Raw genomic sequence first — 24742 nt, forward strand, 5'->3', positions numbered from 1 at the left:
ACAAAAAATTTTTTAACATGTATTTTTTTTAGGAAATAAATATTTATTAAATTCTTGGACCTATTTAGTGAACAAAGCCACTTTTTAAATTTGCATCCAAGTTAGTATAAAGTTCAATAATGATTTCAGGAGTAGAATCCAGTAATTCACCCCCTACCTATAACACCCAGTGCCCATCCCAAGTGTCCTCCTTAATGCCCCTTGCCTATTTAGCCCATCCCTCTACCCACAACCCCTCCAGCAGCCCTTAGTTTGTTCTCTGTAAGACTTTCTTATGTTTTGGCCCCCTCCTTGTTTTTATATTATTTTTGCTTCCCTTCCCTTATGTTCATCTGTTTTGTATCTTAAATTCCACATATGAGTGAAGTCATATGATAGTTGTCTTTCTCTGACTAATTTCGCTTAACATAATACCTCTAGTTCCATCCATGTTGTTGCAAATGGCAAGATTTCATTCTTTTTGATTGCCGAGTAATACTCCGTTGTATATATATACCACATCTTCTTTATCCATTCATCCATCAAGGGGCTTTTGGGCTCTTTCCATACTTTGGCTATTGTGGATAGTGCTGCTATAAACACGGGGGTGCATGTGTCCCTTCGAAACATCACACCTGTATCCCTTGGATAAATGCCTAGTAGTGCCATTGCTGGGTCGTAGGGCAGTTCTATTTTTAGTTTTTTGAGGAACCTCCATACTGTTTTCCAGAGTGGCTGCACCCGCTTGTGTTCCCACCAACAATGCAAAAGAGATCCTCTTTCTCCGCATCCTTGCCAACATCTGCTGTTGCCTGAGTTGTTACTGTTAGACATTCTGACAGGTGTGAGGTGGTATCTCATTGTGGTTTTGATTTGTAATTTCCCTGATGATGAGCGATGTTGAGCATTTTTTCATGTGTCTGTTAGCCATCTGGATGTCTTCTTTGGAGAAGTGTCTAGTCATGTCTTTTGCCCATTTCTTCACTGGAGTGTTTATTTTCTGGTGTTGAGTTTGATACGCTTTTTATAGATATTGGATACTAACCCTTTATCTGATATTTCATTTGTAAATATGGTCTCCCATTCTGTAGGTTGCCTTTTAGTTTTGCTGATTGTTTCCTTCGCTGTGCAGAAGCTTTTTATTTTGATGAGGTCCCAGTAGTTCATTTCTGCTTTTGTAAAAAAATACTTAAGTCCGGGCAAACCACACACTAGAACTATGCATGAATGATAACTTTTGCTTCTCCTTGTTGAGCACTTATTCTGTGTCAAGAACCTTCTACAGGCCCCTCTAACCCCTAAGAAACCCTGAAAGGTGGAGGGATGGGGAGGAGGTTAACTCACTTAGGTCTTCCTAGGCAAGCAGCTAGTTCTTTTTTTCTTTCTTTTTTTTTTTTTTTTAATGTTTATTTAGTTTTGAGAGAATGACTGCACGCAAGCAGGGGAGAAGTAAAGAGAGTGAGACAGAGGATCCAAAGTGGGTTCTCCACTGACAGCAACGAGCCCGAGCCCGGTGAAGGGCTCGAACTCGCGAGGCATGAGATCATGACCTGAGCGGAAGTCGGTTGCCCAGCCACCCAGGCCCCTTAAGCAGCTAGTTCTAATGCCTGCAGGGCCGGGGTGGAGGGACAGCTGAACCGAAGCAAGCCTCCCGCCCGCTGTGGACTTCCGACTTCCGACTTCCTTCCGCACTGGGCTCGGACTTGCATTTTTATCTTCTGGTATGTATGTATTTCCTCTACGGGATCCAAGATACTTTCTTTCCTGTGACAGGCCCAGATACAAACGCTGTTATTATCCCATCTTACAGAGGAGAAAACTGAGTCTCACAGAAGCGAGCACATGCCCAAGGCCACGCAGTGGCTCAGAAGCAGGGCTGCGGGTTTCTCTTAGTTCCCCGAGGGGGCTGACCCCGGCAGCCTTCAAGCTGTCACTCGCAGCTGTCTCCAGCAGTGCCAGTGCCGGGAGGAGGGAGGAGAGAAGGGAGGGGAGGAGGAGGAGGAGACTGGGGTCTACCCAGTGAGTCCGGAGCTCCCAGCAATTCTCGCCTGCGCCCAGAAGAGCTCCCAGAAAGGGCTTCTCTCCTCCACTCAGGCCTGGAGGTGGCTTCCTCGGGGCTCAGGATGCAAAGGTGGGGGTTGTGGGCCGCGGCCTCACTGACCCTCCTTTCTGCACAGGCTTTTCCACAGACGGACATCAATATCAGCCCAGGTGAGCATAGGGGCCAGGGCCGGAGCAGGCGGAGAGGAGGACACCTCACAGATGCTTGAGGTTGTATCCGTGAGGCCTGGCTGCCTGGGCTGCAGGCCTGCCTGACCCACGGTGTGGCGGGAGCTGAGCTGCCCCCCCCCCCCCCCACAGCCCTTCCATCTCCCCTCCCCGGGCCCCAGGGGCATTGTGCTAGGGTCACACCCCAAAAGTCCTGATTTTAAATCCCAGTTTTGCAACTTAAAAACTGTGTGACCTTGCCCAAGTTTCTCAACCTCTCTGAGCTCAGCTTCCTTTGGACAATGGGGGTGAGAGTGGCACCCTCTGGGGCTACTCTGCAAGGGAAGTCGGTTAAAGTGGGGGAGTACTTCATGCTTGGTGCCTGGCAACGTAGGAAGATCTGAAAATGCTGTTTCTGTTAGGGATTTGGCACCTGGGCTCCCCACCCCCACCCTGGCTGTGGCAGCTGCCCCGAGGGAGCTTTCAGACCTGCTGCCATGGGCAGGCTGAGGGGACACAGTTGTCCCTCTCGTGACCTCCCTGGAGGTCACTGCTCTGTGGCCCACTTCTGAGGGTTTTCTGTGTCCCTGGGAATTGGGACCTACCAGCCTCTGGCGTGTGGCGTCCCAGTCTCCAGCTTGAAAGTCTCAGGGCTTCAAATGAGCTGTTTCTCCTCTTGGCAATGCGGAGGCTGGGGGCTCGTTCTGAGGGACCCGTCCGGGTGGGAAGATTCCTGAATCCTGCAGCCTGCTCAGGGCTGAGGATCTTGCCTGTCACCTCTGCCGCGAAGGTGATTTCCAAATGTTGTTTAAAATATATGAAAATAATAGTAATTATTATTATTAATGGGGTGCCTGGATGGCTCAGTCAGTTAAGTGTCCGACTTCGGCTCAGGTCATGATCTTGCTTTTTGTGAGTTCGAGCCCCGTGTCGGGCTCTATGCTGACAGCTTGGAGCCTGCTTTGGATTCTCTGTCTCCCTCTCTGCCCCTCCCCCATTTGCACTCTGTTTCTCTCTCAGTAAATTAATTAATTAATTAATTAATTAATACCTATAACCAATTAAGATTTACACAGCCCTTACTATATGCCGGGCATTGTTTTAAGCACTTTTTTGTGTGTATAGATTTATTTAACCTTCACAATAACTTTATGGCAGAGATACCGTTTTGATCCCCATTAAAGTATGACTAATAATGAACTACTTGTAAGACTCCCATAAGACCACATTATTGGGCTGTTACAGTGTTGGGACCAACTTAAACATTGGGGTGATAGGGTTACCAGAGAAAATGCCTGGTGCCTATGTAAATTTGTATTTCAGGTAAACAGTCATCTTTCAGCATAAACATGTCTCAGATATTACATGGGACAGGGGCCTGGAATGCTCAAGTCGGTTGAGTGACTCTTGAGCTTGGCTCAAATCATGCTCTCACAGTCTGTGAGTTCGAACCCTGCTTCAGGCTCTCTGCTGTCAGCGCAGAGCCCGCTCCAGATCCTCTGTGCAATTCTCTCTCTACCCCTCCTCTGATCGTGCTCTCTCTCTCTCTCTCAAAAATAAATAAAAACATTTTTTAAATTACGTGGGACATAGGCTTAAAATTAGTTGTTTATCTGAAATTCAGATTTACCTGGGCCTCCTTCTTACTCTGGCCACCCTGATGGTGGGAGATGAGTTCATTCGGGCAAGTGTCAGGGGCTCCAGTTCTGTCATAAAATCTCTGAGCATCTGTCTCAGTCAGCTCTGGCTGCCATCACAAAGTACGATGGACTGGGTGGCTTCGACAACAGGAATCTGTTTCTCGAAGTTCCGAGGCTGGGAGGTCGAGGTGCTGCCTGATTCAGTTCCCTGGTGAGGGCCCTCTTCCCGGTTTGCAGGTGACCACCCTCTTGTTATGTCTTCCCATGGCAGAGAGACAAAGAGTATGTGCACGTTCTGGTCCCTCTTCCTCTTCGTTTTTCTTTTTATTTATTTGTATTAATTTGTTTAATGTTTATTTATTTTTGAGACAGAGACAGAGTGCAAGTGGGGCAGGGGCAGAGAGAGAGAGGGAGACAGAATCAGAAGCAGGCTCCAGGCTCCAAGCTGTCAGCACAGAGCCCAATGCGGGGCTCAGACTCACGAACTGTGAGATCATGACCTGAGCTGAAGTCGGATGCTCAACCGACTGAGCCTCCCACGCACCCCTCTCTTCCTCTTCTTATAAGGACACTAGTCCCATCATGGGGGTCCCACCCTCCTGACTTCATTGAACCCTCATTACCCCCCCAAAGACCCCACTTAACCATTATATTGGGGGTTAAGGCTCCAACATATGAATGGGGGAGGAACAGGGGGACACAAACATTCAGTCCATAATAATGTCTTTCATCCTTGCTCTTATGGCTCAGTTTGCGCATCCATGCAATGGGCAAGCAGGAGAGAAGATGGACAAAATATCCTTGAAGTCTGCCTTGTATATTCCAGTCTTTCCTTTGTATCCAGTGTGTGGAAAGGGCCTGAGGCTGAGTTTGCAAGTGGAAACAACTGGGGAGTCTCCTCTCTCTCTCTCTCTCTCTCTCTCTCTCTCTCTCTCTCTCTTACTGCTTATGCTCATGGCATCTCTGAGCGTCAAGTTTCCTCCTCTAGAAAGTGGGGAGAATTAGCAGTGCCTACCAAACATTTGGGGGATCTTCAGTGAGGTCATGACGTGAAGTGCTTAACACACGGTAAGTGCTTAAAAACTGAGTTCTTACCGCTAGTACTTCTGTTACTGCAGTTGTTGACGAGATGATAGAAATGGCCAGAGACAGTTTTCTGCTGTGACAAAAACCTCCATTGGAGAAAGGAACTTCCAGACATCTCTCCCCCAGCTCACCCCCTGCTCAGCTGAGAGGGGCACTGAGATCACTTCAAACCCCGGCAACCTTGGAAAGCTCAGAACTGAAGTTGGCAGGAAGGGTTGGGGAATCCATGGAGCCCAACCCTTCGATATTACAGGTGTGGAAGTCGAGGCCTACAGAGGCCAGTGACCCTGCCATGATCATCATCTGTCCAAGTGGTAGTTCTCCTTCTCTCCAGGTTCCCAGCCCAGCAGAAAGTCTAGTTGGAGCCTGGGCAGACAGATCTTCTAGAGGAAAGTGACTTCGGGTCAGAAGAGAACGCGTGCGTGCAGGTGTGTGTGTATGAGTGTGCATGTTGATGTGTGACTAGGGAGGGCTCATCTTAGGGTGTCAGGGGGCCCCTGCAGACCGTGAAGCTGAGGGCACAGTCAAAGCCCTCCTTATTGAGAATGGGCCTAGTTTATCCCAACTTTTCCTTGCAGAAAAGAGCATTGGTCATATTATTACTGATCCCAGCGCTCCTAACCTTCCATGCACGTGAAGATATATGCACACAGTGCATCGGAGCCACACCTCTAGATTTGCTTGAGATCACTTTAGACACTTCTGGAAGGCTTGGGAGGCTTTAGCCAGACTACAGCCTTTCCGTAAAACCTTTTCTCCGAACCTGGCTTTGATCACATTGTTTAAGTGGATTAATGAGTGTAAAGTGCTTAGAAGGGAGCCTGGCACCTAGTAAAAGCTACATAAATATTTGCCATTATGATTCTTCAACCGTTACCAACAAGTTTCATTTCCTGGCTCCTGAGGCCAAGTACTCTTCACAGCAAAGGACATTCCAGCAAAGCGTTTGAAGTCTGAAGCTCACTGGCTGCTTCCGCAGGCCCCCAGGGGCGGGCGAGGGGGAATCGGGCTTCTCTTTCCTCCAGGAAGCTGGCACTGTACTCGCAGCTCCAGGCAGGTTTCGGGGCCCAAGCTGTCTCTGTAGTAGTAATATCTAATGCTTACTAGGATGCCAACCATGAGCCAGGCCATGGCTTCCCTGTGAAGTAGGCATTATTGTCATGTCCATTTTTAGATGAGAAAACAGAGGCACAAAGCACTGAGTGTCCAGCTGGGGCCGTTGGACTCCAGAGTCCACGCTGGAGCATGGAGGTCTGAGCAACTGGGTGTCCCTACTTCCTTGAAGACATCTCAGAGCCTGGATCATAGAGTCAGATCCCAGAGTGCCGCATGGACGCTCTGGCCCGTTCCCCACCCCTCCTCCACAGTCACGGAGCCCTCTGCATATTTCTGAAGTGCATCTCATTGCCATGTGTGTGTTCCTCTCTCCATACTGAGCGACTTGAGGTCACAGACCTCAAAGCCCAGTAGGCACCCAGGAAACATTGAATTATTTGCTTAATTAACTTTTGGTCTTAGCTCAGGCTGCTATAACCTATGGTGAAAACACCATACACTGGGAGGCTGAAATAATAGGAATTTATTTCTCCCAGTTTGGGAGCCTGGGAAGTTCAAAATCAAGATCTTGAGCAATTTGGTTCCTGGCGAGTACTCTCTTCCAGATGCTGTCTCCCCCCACAGTGGAGAGAGGGGGGTGGGGGTGGGGGGCTCTGTTCTCTCTTTCTCTTCCTATAAGAGCACTTATCATAGGTCCCCCCCCCCCCACCCATGAACTTATCTAACCCTAATCACCTCCCAAGTGCCCCATGTCCAAAGACATTGAGGAGTTAGGGCTTCAGCATATGAACTGTTAAATTTGGTGTTTGATATATTTGTCTTACAAATGAGAAAACCAAGACCAGGAAAAAAAAAAAAAAGAGGTTTCCTGGAGGCACTTAGTGTTTAGGGATGTCTGAGTCCATCCTGATACCACCACCATTCGCTAGCTGTAGGGGCAAGTGACTTCAGCTCTCTGAGCCTCAGTTTGCTCAGCTGTAAAACGGGCATGATACCGATACCCCTCCTAGCCTGATCTGAGCAGTTATACACTCACCACCCAATGAATGGCTGCTGCTATTAAGAATGTAAGACATTTCCCTGTGCTCTTTCTTCTCTATCTTGTGGCCACGAGAGTGGCCCAGAGAAGGGAGAGCAAAACTCGGGCATGAGAAGCCCAGGACCACCAGTGCGGATCCAGGACTCACTGGTGGGGGAGGACGGCCTGACAGCGGGCTGTGTGAACCAGGGAGGCAGTGGGAAGTGAGGCAGCCCTCCCAGAGGCCACCTTCCCGGTCTCCTGGGACATCTGGGGCCCAGGAGTGGGGGTGGGGCTGGGGGTTGGGATGTGGCCCCCAGAGCCTCCCTCACCACCCCTCCTGGCTGCCTCCCAAGGCGGATCTGGGCGGGAGGCAGCGTGGTAGTGCACTGTGGGCGGCTGGATTGGTGCCAGGGGAGCGAGCAGCCAGATTGAGTGGGAAGGTGACAATTTCTTCTTTTAAAAAGAGAGAGAGAAAAAATGAGGCCCGAACTCCACTGGTGTGTTCTTTTTTCTTCACAAGCTCAGAGCTCCCAAAGACTTTGACTCCCACCCCAGCTGGGAGACCTTGGTGGCCTTTAGTGCTGCTAATTGAAGGAAAAGACCACTGCAGGCTCCCCGGTTTCCAGAGCAACGAGCCCTTTTGTGCATCCCCTTCCCTTCCTTCCCCTCCACCCTCCCTCTGTCACCTCTGGCCTCATCTCTTACCTTCTCACCCTCTCCGATTCCCAGCTTGGCTGAACCATTTGCAGTTCTCCAAATGTTCCATATTCTCTCATACCCCCAGGCCTTTGCACCTGCTGTGTCCTCACCGGAAACATGTTCCCTGACTCTTATCTTTGAGGTCTCAGTTGAGACATCATCTCCTCCCAGAAGCTTCCCAGATCTCCAAATCCTAGGTGCCACTTTTTGGTGCTCCTGTGGCAACACCCTGAAATTTCCCCATCTGGGAAGGGGGCTCGGGTGTCCTGTCCTAATCAACCCATGAGCTCCTTGAGGAGACAGTTGGAGCAGCCACCAGTTCAACTAGGGAGACAAAGCGAGTAAACAAATAACCAGCCTCCAAAAATAATTTGGGGGTGCTCCCTCAAGTTTTTGCCAGCATGACCCACATCCACAAATGACATAATAATTTATTTCTGTGCTTATTTTTCTTAAAAAGTTTTTAACATTTTACTTATTTTTGAGAGACAGAGACTGAGTGCAAGCAGGGAGGGGCAGAGAGAGAGGCAGACACAGAATCGGAAGCAGGCTCCAGGCTCTGAGCTGTCAGCCCAGAGCCAGACGCGGGGAGCCCACGAACCATGAGACCATGACCTGAGCCAAAGTTGGACGCTTAACTGAGCCACCCAGACGCCCCCATTCTTATTTTTCTTTATGTCAATCTTGTAAAACCCAAGCGATCAGAAGCCCCCTCTGTGTAGCTGGCCACAGTATCTCCAGCTAACTGCCTGAGCCCAAGTGGGTGCTCAAATAGAATTTGTTGAATGAAAAAGGAAATGAATGAATGTCCAGACCATCAAGACTGAGTCAAAAGGAAATGGGCTTAAATCCGACAGGAATCTCTAAATTAGGTCTGGAGCCATACAGCCTGGCTTTAAAAACCACCACCGCCTCTCAGCTGCTGTGTGATATTGGGCATGTTACTCAACCTCTCTGTCCTTGGTTCCTTCCTCTGTAAAACGAGAGTGGTTGTGGTATCTACCTTGTAGGATGTATGAAGACTAACTGAGCTGATATGTACAAAGAGCCTGACACCATGCCTGATTCAGGTGACAGCCAGTGGGGTTGGTCCTGTTTGTTACCATCATTACCTGCCATCATTACCTGACTCATCAAGCTGTAAACCTATAGAAATCCCTTCGTGAGAGAGAGACAGATTAGCGAAGGCTACTTTGGGGTTCAGGCTGATAAAAGGCCTCTAAGACCCTTCTAGTCTCAGTTTCTAGAAATCCCAGAGGGAAGGGGGGTGTGGGATACCAGGCAGGGTGGAGTTCATTATCCCATGTGCAAACACGTGGCTTTTTGCCTCCCAGATCCTTCCAATTAAAGGCCTTTGCCTGCCCAGGTGGAAAAGGGAATAATTGAGCAGTGACCTGTCACAGCCCCATTTTCTGGTATGTTTCACCCCAGGCATCCATAACCACCATTTGTTCAGTAGACAAAATCAAAGGAACCAGGAGGGTGAAGGAGGGAGCTTGTTTTCCACAGGGAGACCTGCTTTGGAAATAGCCACCAGGCTTTAGGACCCAGGAGAAGCCTTTGGACCTTGGGGAGAGGGGAGTAGGAACCCTGGCTTCCAGCCCCTTTCATTTAATTATTAAAGTCTCTCTGCATCTTCAAAGGTAGTGCCACAAAGTTCCTGCAAAGAGCTCAGCAACATCCACTGTTTCAAGAGGTGGAACAAAGCAGGACTGACCGTGTGGCTGTCTGGGGCGGGGGGAGGGGTGGGGGAGGAAGGGCAGTTCTGGACAAATGAGAAAGCCCAGTGGCTCTGGTCAGTGATGGGAGACATGGAACCTGTCTGCTTAGCGTAGCTCTCTGGATTAAGACATCTGACTCTTGCCCCCAGATAAATGCGCATGCACACGTACACACTCTTGATTTTGCACTTCATTTCAGGGGACACAATGGATCCCCGAAACCCCATCAACCCTGGCTATGAAACCCTGAGCTAATCATTAATAATCATACTATTACAGAGCAATCCATGGACGCCAAGCATTTGGCGAACTTCTATGAAGTAAGGTGCTGAAAGACAGTGAACCATTCTCAGCCCCGTTGATGTCCCATGATGAGGCATCACGTGGACTTTCAGATCAAAGACTCTGGTGTCAGGAGGTTCGGTTCAAATCCCTACCTGCCACTTGCGAGCAGGATGACCTTGGGCAAGTCACTTAACCTGTCCAAGCCTCAGTTTCCCTGTAGGTGTGTGACACATCACAAATGCTTCATAAATGTTGTCCACTACTTTATTATTCAAGAGCTCAGCCAGCTGTTACAGTGGCTTGAAAGGCAAAGATCCCACACCCTTGGGGGGCCACAAAAGGGGCCCCAGAGATCAACCAGTTTGACAGCTGAATGTGCCATTGTCACCTGGCATGTTAGGCACAGAGCTGGCGGCTGGGACCCGGACCTCCAGAGTCCCAGTCCAACAGATGTTAGCCCTGCCCCCCACCGTGGGTGAGCTACCTAACATAGCTCAAGGCAGGTTCTCGGTGCGCCTTCTTCCTCGCAACCAGTCATCTCGAGTTGTGGTTTCCAAAAAAAAGATATCTCCTAAGAGGCCTTCAAGGGGGTCGAGGCTTGGAGGAACTTTATTGTCTCAAAAGTGGATTTCCATCTGTGCTTTTTCAGAATTAAGGATGCTTCCTGAACCCCAGTAGTTCGATGGGCTACAGATATAAATAGTCTCGGCTATAGTTTGTCAGTAAACACGTGGAGAAATGTCTGCCCTCACCACAGAGCCCAGAGTTGCACATTGAAACAAGACACCTTTTTTTTGCTTATAAAATTTGCAAAGATTGCCATTAAAGTGACAACACCCGGCACTGGCGAGGGCACTGTGAGATGGGCACTCTCAGACATTACTGTGGGAGGATAAATTGCTTCCAGGAGGCAATTTAGCAAGTTGTATCAAAGCCTTAAAAATCTCTCCTTGGAAAATCTTCAGAAATGCTGAAAAAAGCTTGATGTACGAGGCTGTTCATCTCAGCATTATGTGTATTTGTTTTTTTTTTTTTTTTTTTTAATTTTTTTTTTTCAACGTTTATTTATTTTTGGGACAGAGAGAGACAGAGCATGAACGGGGGAGGGGCAGAGAGAGAGGGAGACACAGAATCGGAAACAGGCTCCAGGCTCTGAGCCATCAGCCCAGAGCCCGATGCGAGGCTCGAACTCACAGACCGCGAGATCGTGACCTGGCTGAAGTCGGACGCTTAACCGACTGCGCCACCCAGGCGCCCCTGTGTATTTGTTTTTAAAAAAAAGGGAACCAGTCTAATTATCCACAAATAGGGGAATGATTAAATAAACTCTGGGGGGACCACTCCGTGGAGTATTCAAGAGCTATTTAAAACAATGTTTATGAAAATGTATAATAACAGGAGGGGAATATATTCTAATTTTTGGAACTCTGAATATTGACAGGTATGTATAGTACAATATAATAATTGAATTTTTACAAATCGCTGCGTTCAAGCATGATACAAAGAAAAACACACCAAAGCAGTAACATTTTTCAAGTGTTCTACAATGAGCATATATTACTTTTGTCATTTGGTAAATTTTAGGTACGCATGTATTTTTTGGACCTCAAGCACAGAATGTTACTAATCACAATGGGACATGTTTTACTTTCACTCTTGAAAAGGTGTCATAAGCTGTAGGAACAATGTTTCCACGCTACCAGCCCTCCCGCCAGTCTCTTTCTCTGCCCACAGCCATGCCCGAGCTGCCCCCGGCTTCTCTGTGCCCACTATTCTGGATGGAGTTCAAAGGCCACTGCTACCGATTTTTCCCTCTCAATAAGACTTGGGCCGAGGCTGACTTCTACTGTTCTGAGTTCTCCATTGGCAGGAAGTCTGCGAAACTGGCCTCCATCCACAGGTGAGTGGACATCCGTCCCCCATAGCCCAACCAAGCACCCCCTTTGGAACGGAGAGTGAAAACTGGCATTTCTCACTGGTGTTTCTCTTTGGTAATTCAAGCTAACTTTGATCTAGCCCAATTTCTCATTGAAACGGATCCGGCCTGGGGGGCTCGGTCGGTTAGGCGTCCAACTTGGGCTCAGGTCATGATCTCGTAGTTCATGGGTTCAAGCCCTGTGTTGGGCTCAGTGCTGACGGCTCAGAGCCTGGGGCCTGCCTCAGATTCTGTCTCCCTCTGTCTCTGCCCCTCCCCCACTCCTGCTTTGTCTCTCTCTCTCTCTCTCTCAAAATTAAATAAACATTAAAAAAAGAAGAAAGAAACAAACCGATCCAGCCCAATTTCTCATTGAAACAGTTGAAGGCAAAGCGTGTAGCATGGGAAGCTAAGAGCTACTGCAGGATCCACCTTCACATGTGCTGATTTTGTGCTGTGCCCCGCGTGACAACACGGGGCTTGACCCTGCGATACAATGCGCATAATATATATACCAAGAATATAATACGAGGAATAATAACTGACGTCTATTTGCTGAGTGTTTGTGTACAGCATCATTTTGAAGCTCTCTCAAACCATATTGGGTAGGTATCTTCCTTTGCACAGACACGGAACCCGATCCTCCAAGAAGGTAACTTGCTCAAAGTTACATAGCTTTAAAGTGGTGGAGCTGGGATTTGAACCTGAACAGTCGAATTACCACCCACCAAGGCCACCTTCAGCATTCCTCTGTGTCTCCTAAGCCCCAGCCACATTGACCGTCTCAAAGTTTTACGGTCTGGTGCAACCGTTTTACTCCTCCAGACCTTTGTACATTCTGTTCCCGCTGCTGGGAATTCCCATCCCCTTCTCCTCCATCTCTTCACTGAAGTCACCCTAACTCCGTGGCACCGTAATTGCACTCATTGCCCACCTTTCCTGGAGCCCATTTTTCATCACCTTTTATTTATTTGTTTGTTTGTTATATTTATTTATTTATTTTCAGAAAGAACAAGCACGAGCTGGGGAGGGGCAGAGAGGGAAAGGGAGAATCTCAAGCATGCTCTGACATTGGGCTCGATCTCACGAACCGTGAGATCGTGACCTGAGCCGAAATCAAGAGTGAGACGCTTAACCAACTGAGCCACCCGGATGCCCCTTCATCACCTCTAACTGACTTGCTTTCACACCCGACGGCCTTGCCGATGTATGGCTTCTTTTCAAGGACCTCAGAGACTTGAAGTCAGAAAGACAGTTGGTTCTTTATGCTTTAGAGTCACTGACTTTTGTTAAGAACAGAGAAGGGGTCCTGTATCTTAGTTTTTTTTTTTTTTTTAATGTTTATTTTTGACAGAAAGAGATAGAGAGCATGAGTGGCGGAGGGGCAGAGAGAGGGAGACAGAGAAGCAGGCTCTGCACTATAAGCCCGACATGGGGCTCGAACTCATGAACCATGAGATCATGACCTGAGCCGAAGTCGGACACTCAACAGACTGAGCCACGCAGGCGCCCCCGTCTTAGTTTTTAAAGGAATCCTCCATGTATTCAGCCAACAGATACATAGAGCTCCCACTGTATTCTCAGTGATGCTGAAGAAGATGGGAGGCAGTCATGGTCTATTAGGAGAACGGGAACCATCAGACATGCAGAACAGAATTTAATACGCACGAGTGATGGAATCTAAGATCGTAAAGAGGCAGTAATGAGGCAGTCTAGAGATTCACAACAGCAGGAAGCCAACTCCACCCCTAATGGGAAGGCAAACCAGTCTCATAGAGCTGGAGCCACCAAGGTGAGGCAGCCCCCGCCAGCGACTCCCGAGGCAGGGAGAGAAATACTGGGCTTCTCTCGGCTTCTCTCTGCCCCCTTCCTCTTCTGGCCCTTCCTGCTGCTTGCGGGGAAGCTGACAAGAAAACGTGAGAAAGGCAGTCTTCAGGGCAAATCCGCTGTGATACAGGCAGAGCACAGGACCGGCCCGCACACCGGTGGATCAAAGAAGTTGTCAAAACTTTCAAGGCTGTAGAGGAAAATGAGATACTCGGAATAAAGAGTACATTTTAAAATGATTCCAAGTGAAAATTTCTCTTTAGCCAGCCCACAGGCAGGACAGTTCAGCCACTCATGGTGCTTATAACCTCAACCTTAGCTAGGCATCAGCAAAGATTCTGGGCAAATGTGGGGAGTTTCCAGGCAATTCTTGACCCAATTCTGGTCCTTTGCTGCCTCAACCTACCTTCTTCCTGTCTTCTCAACTCCGAATGCCCCCTCTTTTTCCTTCTTGTACTACTAACATTCTCTCCCTTTCCTCTCTTTTACAGGTAGTCTTCCATTTTGGTATTAATACTTGTTTTTTTAAGTTTATTTACTTATTTTGAGAGAGAGAGAGAGCAAATGGGTAAGGGGCAGAGAGAGGGAGAGAGGGAATCCCAAACTCTGTCAGTGCAGAGCCCAACGCGGGGCTCGTACTCATGAACCATGAGATCATGACCTGAGCAGAAATCATGAGTCAGAGACTTAACCGACTGAGCCCCCCGGGCATCCCGGTCTATGATACTTTTATGAAAACATTTTGGAAAGTTGGATCTGAACAACTCCTTAACCTGTTGTATGTGAAGTTCAGTTCACAGAAAGCTAGACGCTATTATAAAATCCCTAATTACATCTTGTCTTTGAGACACAATCCAATTCTATATTTCTGGTGTTTTCTTCATGCTTTTATTTTTTTCTTTCATAATTAAACACACAATCAGCTTATGTCTGTCTGTGGAGCATCTGATTGAAATTTAAGATCCTTTCTGCTTACCTAATCATTTCTGCCTTTGTTTCAAGAGGCAGTTGAGTTGAATTAAGTTCAACTGCTCTATGCTCCTTATTACTTGCAGTAGCACCTTGGGCTTCTCTATGTTCCAGTTATTTTGACCAGTTATGGGGAAAATGCAATGAAATATGGAAATTTTTTCCCAAGCAGGTGCTGTTGAACAAAGATGACAAAGTGCTAAAACGGCTAGGCGGCCACTCTACCCGATGACTGCTCAACGTGTATGCTCAGCAGTCAATGTAGGAGACCCCAAATTGTGCATGAGAGAGGCGTGTGGGGATGCCAGTGCTTACGCAGTGGGGCAGGACCAAGCTCAAGGACCCACTAGGGTGAAGAGCACCCTGTCCCCAGAAAGTGGATTCCCTCACACGGCGGAACACATACTCTTGGAACATCAATGTTGAAGAGAGCCCTGCTGATGTCAAGTAGAAGTAAGGTTTGGTGTTGTTTATGTGGTCCTTGTGGCTCATTTGAGGACACCAGACCTTAAGAAATAGAGAAATAAACCAACCAGCCTGCCTCTGGGAAGTCAGAAATGTGTGCTCCAGGTGGTCCGGAGTGGATAGGGGGTATTCAGGGAAGGTTTCCTGGAAGGACCATCTTGGATCAGGATATTCAAGGATGAGGAAGCCTAAAGAATGGAAACAGCAGATGTTCCAAAGGAAGAAGCAAGGACACTAGACTCAGACAGTCCTGGACTAGTCCCAGCTCTGCCACTTCCTCCCAACACCGTCTGACCAAGGAGACCAAGCGTCTGAAGTTCTTACAAAGTTAGCTCGTCACTGAGTGCTCAAGAGAGGGAGCCATTAATAGTTTCGTTTATTATAATTCTAGGCATCTCCAGGGGGCCAGTTCTTACTTAGGGTTCCCATGTCAGATTGTCTTTCTGAGGGCCAGCAAGCCCTGCCCCACTCACCCTTTTTCCCTTCCGTTTCCTCCAACGGTATCTCGGTTCTTAGTCCATTCAGGCTGCTGTTACAAAAACACGACAGACGGGATGGCTTACAAACAACAGAAATGTATTTCTCCCAGTTTGGTGGCGAGAAGTCCAAGCTAGGGTGCCAGCTTGGTCAGGTTCATAGTGGGAGAGCCTGCTCCCTGGTCCACGATGGCCATCTTCGAGCTGCATCCTCACCGGGGAAGGGGTGAGAGCTCTCTGGCATCTTTTCAGGGCACTAATGCCATTCATGAGAGCTCCACCCCCATGACCTAATCACCTCCCAGAGTCCCCACCCTCTAATACCATCACACTGGTATTAACATACGAATTTGGGTTCATATATTCCCAATATATGAATATGGGGTTTCAACAAATGAATTTGGGGGAGACCCAAAGATTGAGTTCCCAACTGTATCTGCAACTCCCTGAATGTGATTGCCTGCAGCACGGTGTTGAGAAAGATTCTGAGTGCTTCTGGAACGGATTGGCAATGTCTTCCACAAACACAGAACGAAGCAGAATAAACGTGGGTGCTCTGATTTGCTACCAGGGCCTCAGGACAAAGGGAATTTAATAGGGGGCATTTTAGACAAGGTGGCAGCCTGTGGAGAGTGGCCATCCGGTGAAGCCGATGACAGCAGATACGCTTTGTTGCAGCATAAAGGGCACCTCACCAGAGTCCCGTTTTAGAGTGAGTTATTTGCTAGTTATTCGGTCTGAGGCTGCTAAGCATGACTTGATAAAGATTTCTTGAACATACTGAAGTCTACCTTAATGCCACGTGGAAGCCGAAAATGGGACCCCTGGTCTGGTGGGATCTGCCCCTCTGGGTCTGTGAGCTCCTTGAGCCGAGTCTATTGTGTGTCTGTTGCCCTCACCTCCCTTACCTGCCCTTCTGGCCTCTGCCGATGGCGTTCTCCAGGCTCCCTGGTAGCAGGGCGCTGGGTGAGCTGTTCCCTTCCCCAGGCTCTTCAGTGCAGCAGCTTCAAACATCAGGTCCACCCTCAACTATAACCCAAGAAGGAAAGGCCATGATGGACCCTGCAGCCTTTTCCACACACCTGTCTCCATTTATCAGGGAGGGCAGTATTTCCCAGACGCCCCTTATGGAAGTCCGCTTTCATCCAGTTGGCCCACCTGGGGTTGATGGCCAGTGGTGGCTGAAGAGGAGGCTAGAAAGTGAAACCTAGCTTTCCTAACTTCTTTTTGGGTGGTGTTTTTTATTTTAGAGAGAGAGAGAGAGAGAGAGAGAGAGAGAGAGAAAGCATGTGGGCCTGCTCAAGAAGGGCAGAGGGGCAGAGGATGGGGGGAGAGAGAGAGAGAGAGAGAGAGAGAATATCTCTAGCAGGCTCCCTGCTCAGCGCAGAGCCTGACTTGGGGCTCAATCCCACGAACCTAGGATCATGACCTGAGCCGAAATCAAGAGTCAGATGCTCAACTGACCAAGCCACCCAGGTGGCTTCTAACTTCCTCTCCTAACTTCTTATGTAGGCAACAGGCAAAGAGACCAGAGATGGCTGTGGAGTAAGCAACCAGGGGTGTCCATCCCAGTGTCCCATTGATATGACAATGCAAAAAAAAAAAAAAAAAAAAAGCAATGTGGTGATTCCACATATGCAAAACCTGCAACACGGTACCTGTCAGGAAGTCAGCACTCAGGAAACATTTTAATGATCCAAGGAAAATCTCTATGTTTCTCTCCATCCATCCATCTCCATTTCTTTGTTGCTCTGGGCAGCAGACTGCTTTCAGTGTCCTCCACCGATGTCTTTTGTTAGGTGAAGTATTTTCTGAGTTCTTTGAAATAGGAGGTGAGGGTCCCCCAAGAAGACACCAATGCCTTCTGCTGTGGTTTGAATATTTGTGTCCCACCCCCCAAATTCATAGGTTGAAATCCTAATGCCCAACGTGACCATATTCAGAGGTTGGACATTTGGAGGTGATTAGGTCATGAGGTGAAGCCCTCATGAATGAGATTAGCACCCTTTTTCTTTTAATGTTTCTTTACTTATTTTGAGGGTGAGAGAAAAAGAGAGACAGAGAGAGAGTCCCAAGCAGGCTCAGCATGGAGCCTGACACGGGGCTCAATCCCATGACTCTGGGATCATGACCTGAGCCAAAATCAGGAGCCAGATGCTTAACCGACTGAGGCACCCAGGCGCCCCGGAATTAGTGCCCTTATACAAGACGCCCCACATTGCTGTCTTGCCCCTTCCTCCTCCGTGTGAGGACACAGCGAGAAGTCTGTGACCCAGAAGGCCCTCACCTGACCATGCTGGCCTCCTGAACTTGGACTTCTAGCCTCTAGAACTGTGAAAAATAGATTTCTGTTGTTTGAAAGCCATCCAGTCTATGATATTTTGTTACTGCAGCCTGAAAAGGCTGACACTTTCTAAGTGGGGGTGGCCTGTTAACCAAAGGGCTTTGGTGTTGCTGAGTGGGCTATGCAAGTTCAAGCCCGGAGCCGAATTTTCCAGGGAGGCAAAAGATTTTGGAGGCAGTATGTGAAAAAAAAACCTGGTAGGATATGTAAGGACTGGCAGCATAGGAGGGCTTCTGAGAGAAAACGAAAGTGTCTAGTGGAGATTTCCATCAAGTTATTTGATGTGCAGAGCGCGTGAGAAACCACTTTCTCTGTCTCTTCATGATATTGTCAATATAATCCACCTCATTTGCTGGTGTGTTTGAGACAGATGTAAATTTTTAGGATGAATAGTGGGGCTGAGATCTGCTTTGAACTGGCATGGATCTGATCCGGAGGTGGCCATGAAAAGACAGTCACATATGGGTGGTGTAGTTAAAAAAAGAAAAAGAGGGGTGCCTGGGTGGCTCAGTCGGTTAAGCACCCGACTTTGGCCCAGGCCATGATCTCACAGTTTGTGGGTTCGAGCCCCATGTCCGGCTCTGTGCTGACAGCTCAGAGCCTAGAACCTGCTTCAAATCCTGTGCCTCCCTCTCTCTTTGCCCCTCACTCGCTTGTGCTCTGTCTCTCTCTATCTCTCAAAAATAAATAAGTGTTAAAAAAAATTTTTAAATAAATAAATAAAATTAAAAAAAGAAAAAGAAAAAGAAGGAGGGGCGCTTGGGTGGCTCAGTCGGTTAAGTGGCCGACTCTTGATTTCGGCCCAAGTCATGATCTCATGGTTCATGGGTTTGAGCCCTGCATGGGGCTCTGCGCTTACAGTGTGGAGCCTGATTCATCTCTGTCTCCCCTCCCCTCTCTCTGCCCCTCCCCCACTAGAGTGAGCTCTCTCTCTCTCTCTCAAAAATAAATAAATGTTAAAAAAAAGAAAACGAAGGAAAAGACAGGATTGCATCATACCCCCGATTTACTTTGAACCAGGGAGATTAACAAGGATTGCTTTCAGTTTTTGACTCTGTCCTATGAACAGAGACGAGTAACACTAGTGCGTTTCTTGGCGTTTGCAGCTGGGAAGAGAATGTCTTTGTGTATGACCTTGTGAACAGCTGTGTGCCTGGGATCCCAGCTGACATCTGGACGGGGCTTCACGATCACAGACAGGTAAGGAAGCAGGGGCCATCAGGCCCTCTTGGCAGCTGCAGCCAGGATGCCGGTTTGACTTAGCCGACCTTTCACCTGGGGCCCATACGGCAGGTCACTGCGGCGTGCCCAGCACGTGGAGAGAAACCAGATACCGGGATGCCCCAGGTAGAAGGTAGTGTTGTGAAAGAGTATATGACGGGGACATAGCAGGATCAGGGAAAGCCTCTGTTTGGGTGAGTTCCCAGAACAGTGGACACAAAAATGTGACTAGATGTATAAAATATTTCTGAGGGGGAAAGAGCTGTGAGGGAGAAAGGAGGAGGGGACATAAGTGTGATGATAGCACAGTTCTGAGAAAGACTTGGCTAGGCCAGTGGGGAGTCCTCAGGCAAAGGATGGCCACTAGAGGAACCCCGCCTGGGGCAGGAATGGGCCGGCACCAGCACCCCTGAGTACCTGCTGAGTCACTGGCTGACTGGACACGGCCTGGAGGAAACCTGGTCTGGCTGGGAACGCAGCGGTGAATCCGAAGGGGCAGGGGAGCTGAGGCTGTGGGTCAGCCGTGCTCCCTGTAGCTGGTCCTCCTGAGGGAGTTCCAAGCAGTGCACTTCCGTGGTTGCCACAGCCTCCCTAAGTTAAAGACATTTAAGCTAGTATCTAATGGATAAATAGGAGTCAGCCAGAGGGAGAGCATTCCAGGTAGAGGGAATAGCATGGGCCAAGGTCCTGAGGCGTGAGAGATCATGACCTATTCGAGGACCTGAAAGACAAGTGGGTCTGGGATGCAAAATGGGGCAGGGGTCGATGGAATAAGGGTGAAGAGCAAGGCCAGATCTCATACCTGGCGACATCGCAGCAGAGTCCCCCTGGGAATTCTGTCCCCAGACTTTCCCTGGGTGAGCTGAATACTGTCTCTGTTTTGCATCGATGCTACCAGCCCTGCCCCCAGAGTACTGCGGGGAATAGGGCTCCGGTTCCAGCCCCCGTCCTGCCTCGTACTGGCTGGTAGGCGACTTTGGGCAATTTTTTTTTGTTGACCTCTCTGAGCTTCAGTTTCCTCAGCTATAAAATGGGGGTAATGATAACAGTGCCTTGTTATGAAAAGTCAATGAGCTTAGCCTGGCACTTGGGACACTCTAAGAGCTCACTAGGGCTGGTAGAAGTCACTGTCAAATAGCAGAAGCAACAGTAGTAGCCAGACTCAACAGAGATGGATATATATTTTTTTTTTAATTTTTTTTTTAACGTTTATTTACTTTTGAGACAGAGACAGAGCATGAACAGGGGAGGGGCAGAGAGAGAGAGGGAGACACAGAATCTGAAATAGGCTCCAGGCTCTGAGCTGTCAGCACAGAGCCCGACGCGGGGCTCGAACTCATGGACCGTGAGATCATGACCTGAGCCGAAGTCAGACGCTTAACCGACCGAGCCACCCAGGCGCCCCGGATATATATATTTTTAAATCAATAGAATTCATCTTGCAAGAACCTACATAGAAGTTGTAACTGAAAAAAAAAAAAAACCCACAATCGGCACCTGGGTGGCCCAGTCAGTTAAGTGTCCTACTTCGGCTCAGGCTGTGATCTCATGGTTCATGAGTTCGAGCCCCTCATCGGGCTCACTGCCATCAGCACAGAGGCTCCTTGGATCCTCTGTCCCCCTCTCTCTCTGGACTTCCCCGCTCATGCTCTCTCTCTCAAAAATAAATAGACATTAAAAAAAAAGAACCGCAAAATTTCTATTCGTAATAGTAACTTTCAAATGGGATTATAGGAGCACCTGGGTGGTTTGGTCAATTAAACATCCCACTTGGGCTCAGGTCATGATCTCACGGTTCATGAGTTCGAGCCCCACATCAGGCTTGCTGCTGTCAGTGCAGAGCCTGCTTGGGCTCTTCTCTCTCCCTCTCTCTCTCTGCCCCTCCCCCACTCACTGTCTCTCAAAAATAAATAAATAAATAAATAAATAAATAAATAAATAAATTTTTAAAATGGGATTATAGGGGCGCCTGGCTGGCTCAGTCAGAAGAGCATGTGACTCTTGATCTCAAGGTCATGAGTGTGAGTCCCACGTTGGGTATAGAAATTACTTAAATAAATAAACTTAGAGAAAAAAAGGACTGTGAATACACTTAGGGTTTAAGGAACTTGTATTACAATAATTAAGTGTAGTAATAACAAACAATACAGTAAAAGATCTTGTTTTTTAAAATCTTCCTTGCAGGGCACTAGCTAAGTCCTTTGTGCCCTTTACTTCATCACTGCTCACAACAGCTTTCTGAGGGAGAGACTAGCTCCATTGTAAAGGTGTGGAAACTGAGGCTGGGGAGGTTAGGTAACCTGTCCAGATGGCAGTGAGGAGGTGGGTAGCATCTAGCTCTAGCCTCTCTCTTAGAAGCAGCATGCTGTTTCCATTATCTGATGCCACCTCCGTAATCATCAGTCTTTCAGGGGAGACTTTTCTAAGGACTTGAATAAATGCAGAAATGGCTCGTGTTCCAGAACATGGCAAGGATATAGTTCTTTCCACAGTTAATTTGCACATTTATTTTAACACCAATCAAATTCCCAACAGGAGTTTTCTTGTAATTGGACGGAGAAGTCTCACATCAGGCAAGAAAAATACACAGTACAGGGACAAAAGGAAAGAAATGAAGGGTGACTCCGGTCTGCTGGTAAATTGAATTTAAAAAAAAAAAAAAAAAGTGTAGTAGTTAAAATCTTGGGCACGGAGTCTCACAGACCTGGGTTTGAATGCCAGCACCAACGCTTTATTAGCCATGTGAATTTGGCTAGGCCAGTCTGAGTCTGAGTCTTCTCATCTGTGCAATAGACGTGACGATGCCTGCTTGGACGACGGTGGGGAGAGAATAAGTGGAGCACCTGATGGCAACTAATGAACCTTCAATAAACAGCAGCCAGTAGTGATGGTATAATAGCAGTATCTCGCATCAAACTGAGGACTTTTTAAAAATATTTTAATATTTATTTTTGAGAGAGAGAGAGAGAGAATGTGAGACACAGACTCTGAAGCAGGCTCCAGGCTCTGAGCTATCAGCGCAGAGCCCCACGTGGGGCTCAAACCCATCAACCAGGAGATCATGACCTGAGCCAAAGTCGGAGGCTTAACTGACCGAGCTACCCAGGTGCCCCTATATATGTATTTTGAGAGAGAGAGAGACTGAGCGAGATGGAGAGAGAGAGAGAGAGAGAGAATCCCAAACAGGCTCCATACTGTCAGCACAGAGCCCAACTCAGGGCTCAAACTCAGGAACCTTGAGATCATAACCTGAGCCGAAGTGGGAAGCTCAGTTGAGTGAGCCCCCCCCCCCCCCCGGCGCCCCAGGACTTTTTTAAAAGTTTGTTTGTTTGTTTGTTTGTTTGTTAAGGTTTTTTTTGAGAGAGAGAGAGCTCACGAGCATGCAGGCTCATACGCGCGCCCACGAGTGGGGGCGGGGCAGAGAGAGAGAGAGAGAGAGAGAGAGAGGGAGAGAGAGAATCCCGAGAAGGCAGGGCTCTATCCCACAAGCTGTGAGATCATGACCTGAGCCCAAATCAGGAGTCCAAGGCTTAACGGACTGAGCCCCTAGGCGCCCCCAAAGTGAGGACTTCTGCACTGTTCCATATGGAGGCGTTAGAATGTCAGCCCTGAGCTGGGGCTGGCTCTGATGCCAGATCTTTCTCTCACGGACTGGCTTCCTCCACTCTGGATGGGACTGCCCAGGAAGGGCAGTTTGAATGGACCGACGGCTCCTCCTATGACTATAGCTACTGGGACGGAAGCCAGCCGGACGACGGCGTCCACAAGGACCCAGAAGAGGACTGCGTGCAGATATGGTACCGGCCCACCAGCGGTGAGTGCCCGCGAGATCAGGGCTTTTGCAGGGGTGCTGGGGAGGAGCCGGGGATGGCAGAGAGACTGCCTGCCCTCCCCCCCCGCCTCTTCCTGGGCGTTAGGGGGCTGGTGGGGGCGGAGTGGGCGGGGTTGGGGGGCCGGGCCCTTCTCCGCCCTGGATACAGTTTAAACAGTAGGTAGCGGGGCATTGTTGACCTGCAGACCGTGCTTGCATTAAAAAGATATTAGAGGCAGAAGCATGGGGCAGGTTGGAGGGGCGGGGTCGCACAGACCGTAGTCAAAAGATGGTGCTTCTGTGTCAGCTCCCCAGTGCGCTGGAGTGCCGGCCCCGACCCCAGGCTCGTGCTCCTCACTATCAGAGCAGAGGTATGCCTGGAGAAGCACCGAGGTGGAAGTAGTGAAAAGGATATACACCTGGGTCCAAGCCCTCGCCTTGCTGTTTTCTAGCTCTGTAACCTTGCAGGGAATCACTTATTCACTCTGAGATTCCGCTTCCTCGTCTGTAAAATGGATTTAGTAACCGTTCTACCCACAGGGCAGACGTGAGGATTATAGGAGGCACAGCTGATCCAGCTGTTCTCCGAACCCCAGCTCCACCCCTTATTAATCGCGTGGTCCAAAGTGAATGCCTTAACCTCCTGGCTCAGAGTCTGCATCTGCAAAATGGGCTAATGATACTTAACGCACAAGGTTGCCGTGAAGAGGAAAGAAGCTAATGTACATAAAGTGGCCACAACGATTTGCATGTGGTATTAGCAATCACCGCCATCAGCATGAGCAACATCATCACTCCTCAACCCGATCTGGAGAAGTGAAAATGATTCATATTCTCGTTTTGCAGATGAAGAAATGGAAGCTCAGAGATGTTAAACAATTTGTTCTTGGTCACACAGCAAGTAGTGAAATGGGTTTCAAACCTGGATCTACCAAAGTCCAGATTCAAGCACCCAACTCCTGCTCCTCCTGCGCCCCTTTTTCTTTTCCTGATTCGAATAGGGAGGTAGGGAACAGGGACTTGCTATCCTGGGAGCCAGTCTGGAGCCTGGGAGTCAGAGCTGGGCCAAGCCCCTGGGTAAAGGGTGTCCTGCCCCTCCACAGCAGCAAGTCAGGACCAGCCTTAGGAGAGAGAAGGGCTGGACAGCAGCCTCATCAAGCACCAGCCAGAAAGGGGTGCCAGTGCAGGCATGAGGCACGGGAGAGGGCTTTTACTCCAGTGGGGTGGTGAGGTTACTTTTACTGTGGTAGGTGGACCCTCACCCGGATTCTGTGCTTCTTCTCACTGCAGCTCTGAGGTCATGGAATGATAACACATGCAGCCGCAAGTTCCCCTTTGTCTGCAAGATCGCGTCTCTGACCATTCACTGAGCCGGTCTTGCCCCGTCAAAAGTGAGCCCAACTCCAGCACATCATGTAGGTATATCTAGTGTAAATCTGACACTCAATAAATATAAGCCACAGAAGAGATAAAGCTCCTGGGCAGAGATTTGTGTTTTTAATTTTTTAATGTGTATTTTTATTTAGTTTGAGAGAGAGAGAAGAGGAGAGGCAGAGAGAGAGAGAGAGGGAGAGAGAGAGAATCCCAAGCAGACTCTACATTGTCAGCACGGAGTCCAACATGGGGCTCAATCTCACGAACCATGAGATCATGACCTGAGCCTAAATCAAGAGTCAGATGCTTAACCGACAGAGCCACCCAGGTGCCGCCCCAGGCAGAGGTGTTAAACAAGCAAGTCTTAATGATACAGAGTGGTGACTTGGTCACACTGAAACTGGCTTAATTAAGAAACAAGGGTGGTGGATATATGTAAGCAACACAAATCCAAGGTTGTTTGAGATTCAGAGTTGAATTTCATGGGCCTGGCTCAGTCACATGCCTATTCCACTTTGGCAAATTCTGGTTGTTTAGATGCCCATCTCTAGGGCAGAGAGTGGTGGGAGTTAATATCATCTGAATATCATCTGAGGGGCGCCTGGGTGGCGCAGTCGGTTAAGCGTCCGACTTCAGCCAGGTCAC

The 24742-nt window shown here is 48.6% G+C and overlaps 1 protein-coding gene across 2 annotated transcripts; it reads left to right on the forward strand.

The window, feature by feature from the left end:
- The first annotated feature begins 1599 nt into the window (after positions 1–1599).
- Positions 1600–24196, forward strand: CLEC19A (C-type lectin domain containing 19A). Of its 2 annotated transcripts, none has more exons than XM_045459838.1 (5): positions 1600–1700; positions 11430–11595; positions 18798–18891; positions 22597–22726; positions 24014–24196. In XM_045459838.1, exons 2-5 carry the CDS (start codon positions 11432–11434, stop codon positions 24091–24093), a joined length of 468 nt encoding a protein of 155 aa, XP_045315794.1. In that variant the 5' UTR covers positions 1600–1700; positions 11430–11431; the 3' UTR covers positions 24094–24196. The 2 variants fall into 2 exon arrangements, with proteins under 2 accessions (XP_045315794.1, XP_045315793.1); XM_045459837.1 differs by lacking the exon at positions 1600–1700 and adding an exon at positions 1989–2190.
- Positions 24197–24742: the final 546 nt, after the last annotated feature.

This window comes from Leopardus geoffroyi, chromosome E3 (genome assembly GCF_018350155.1).
Source record: "Leopardus geoffroyi isolate Oge1 chromosome E3, O.geoffroyi_Oge1_pat1.0, whole genome shotgun sequence".
NCBI lineage: Eukaryota > Metazoa > Chordata > Mammalia > Carnivora > Felidae > Leopardus > Leopardus geoffroyi.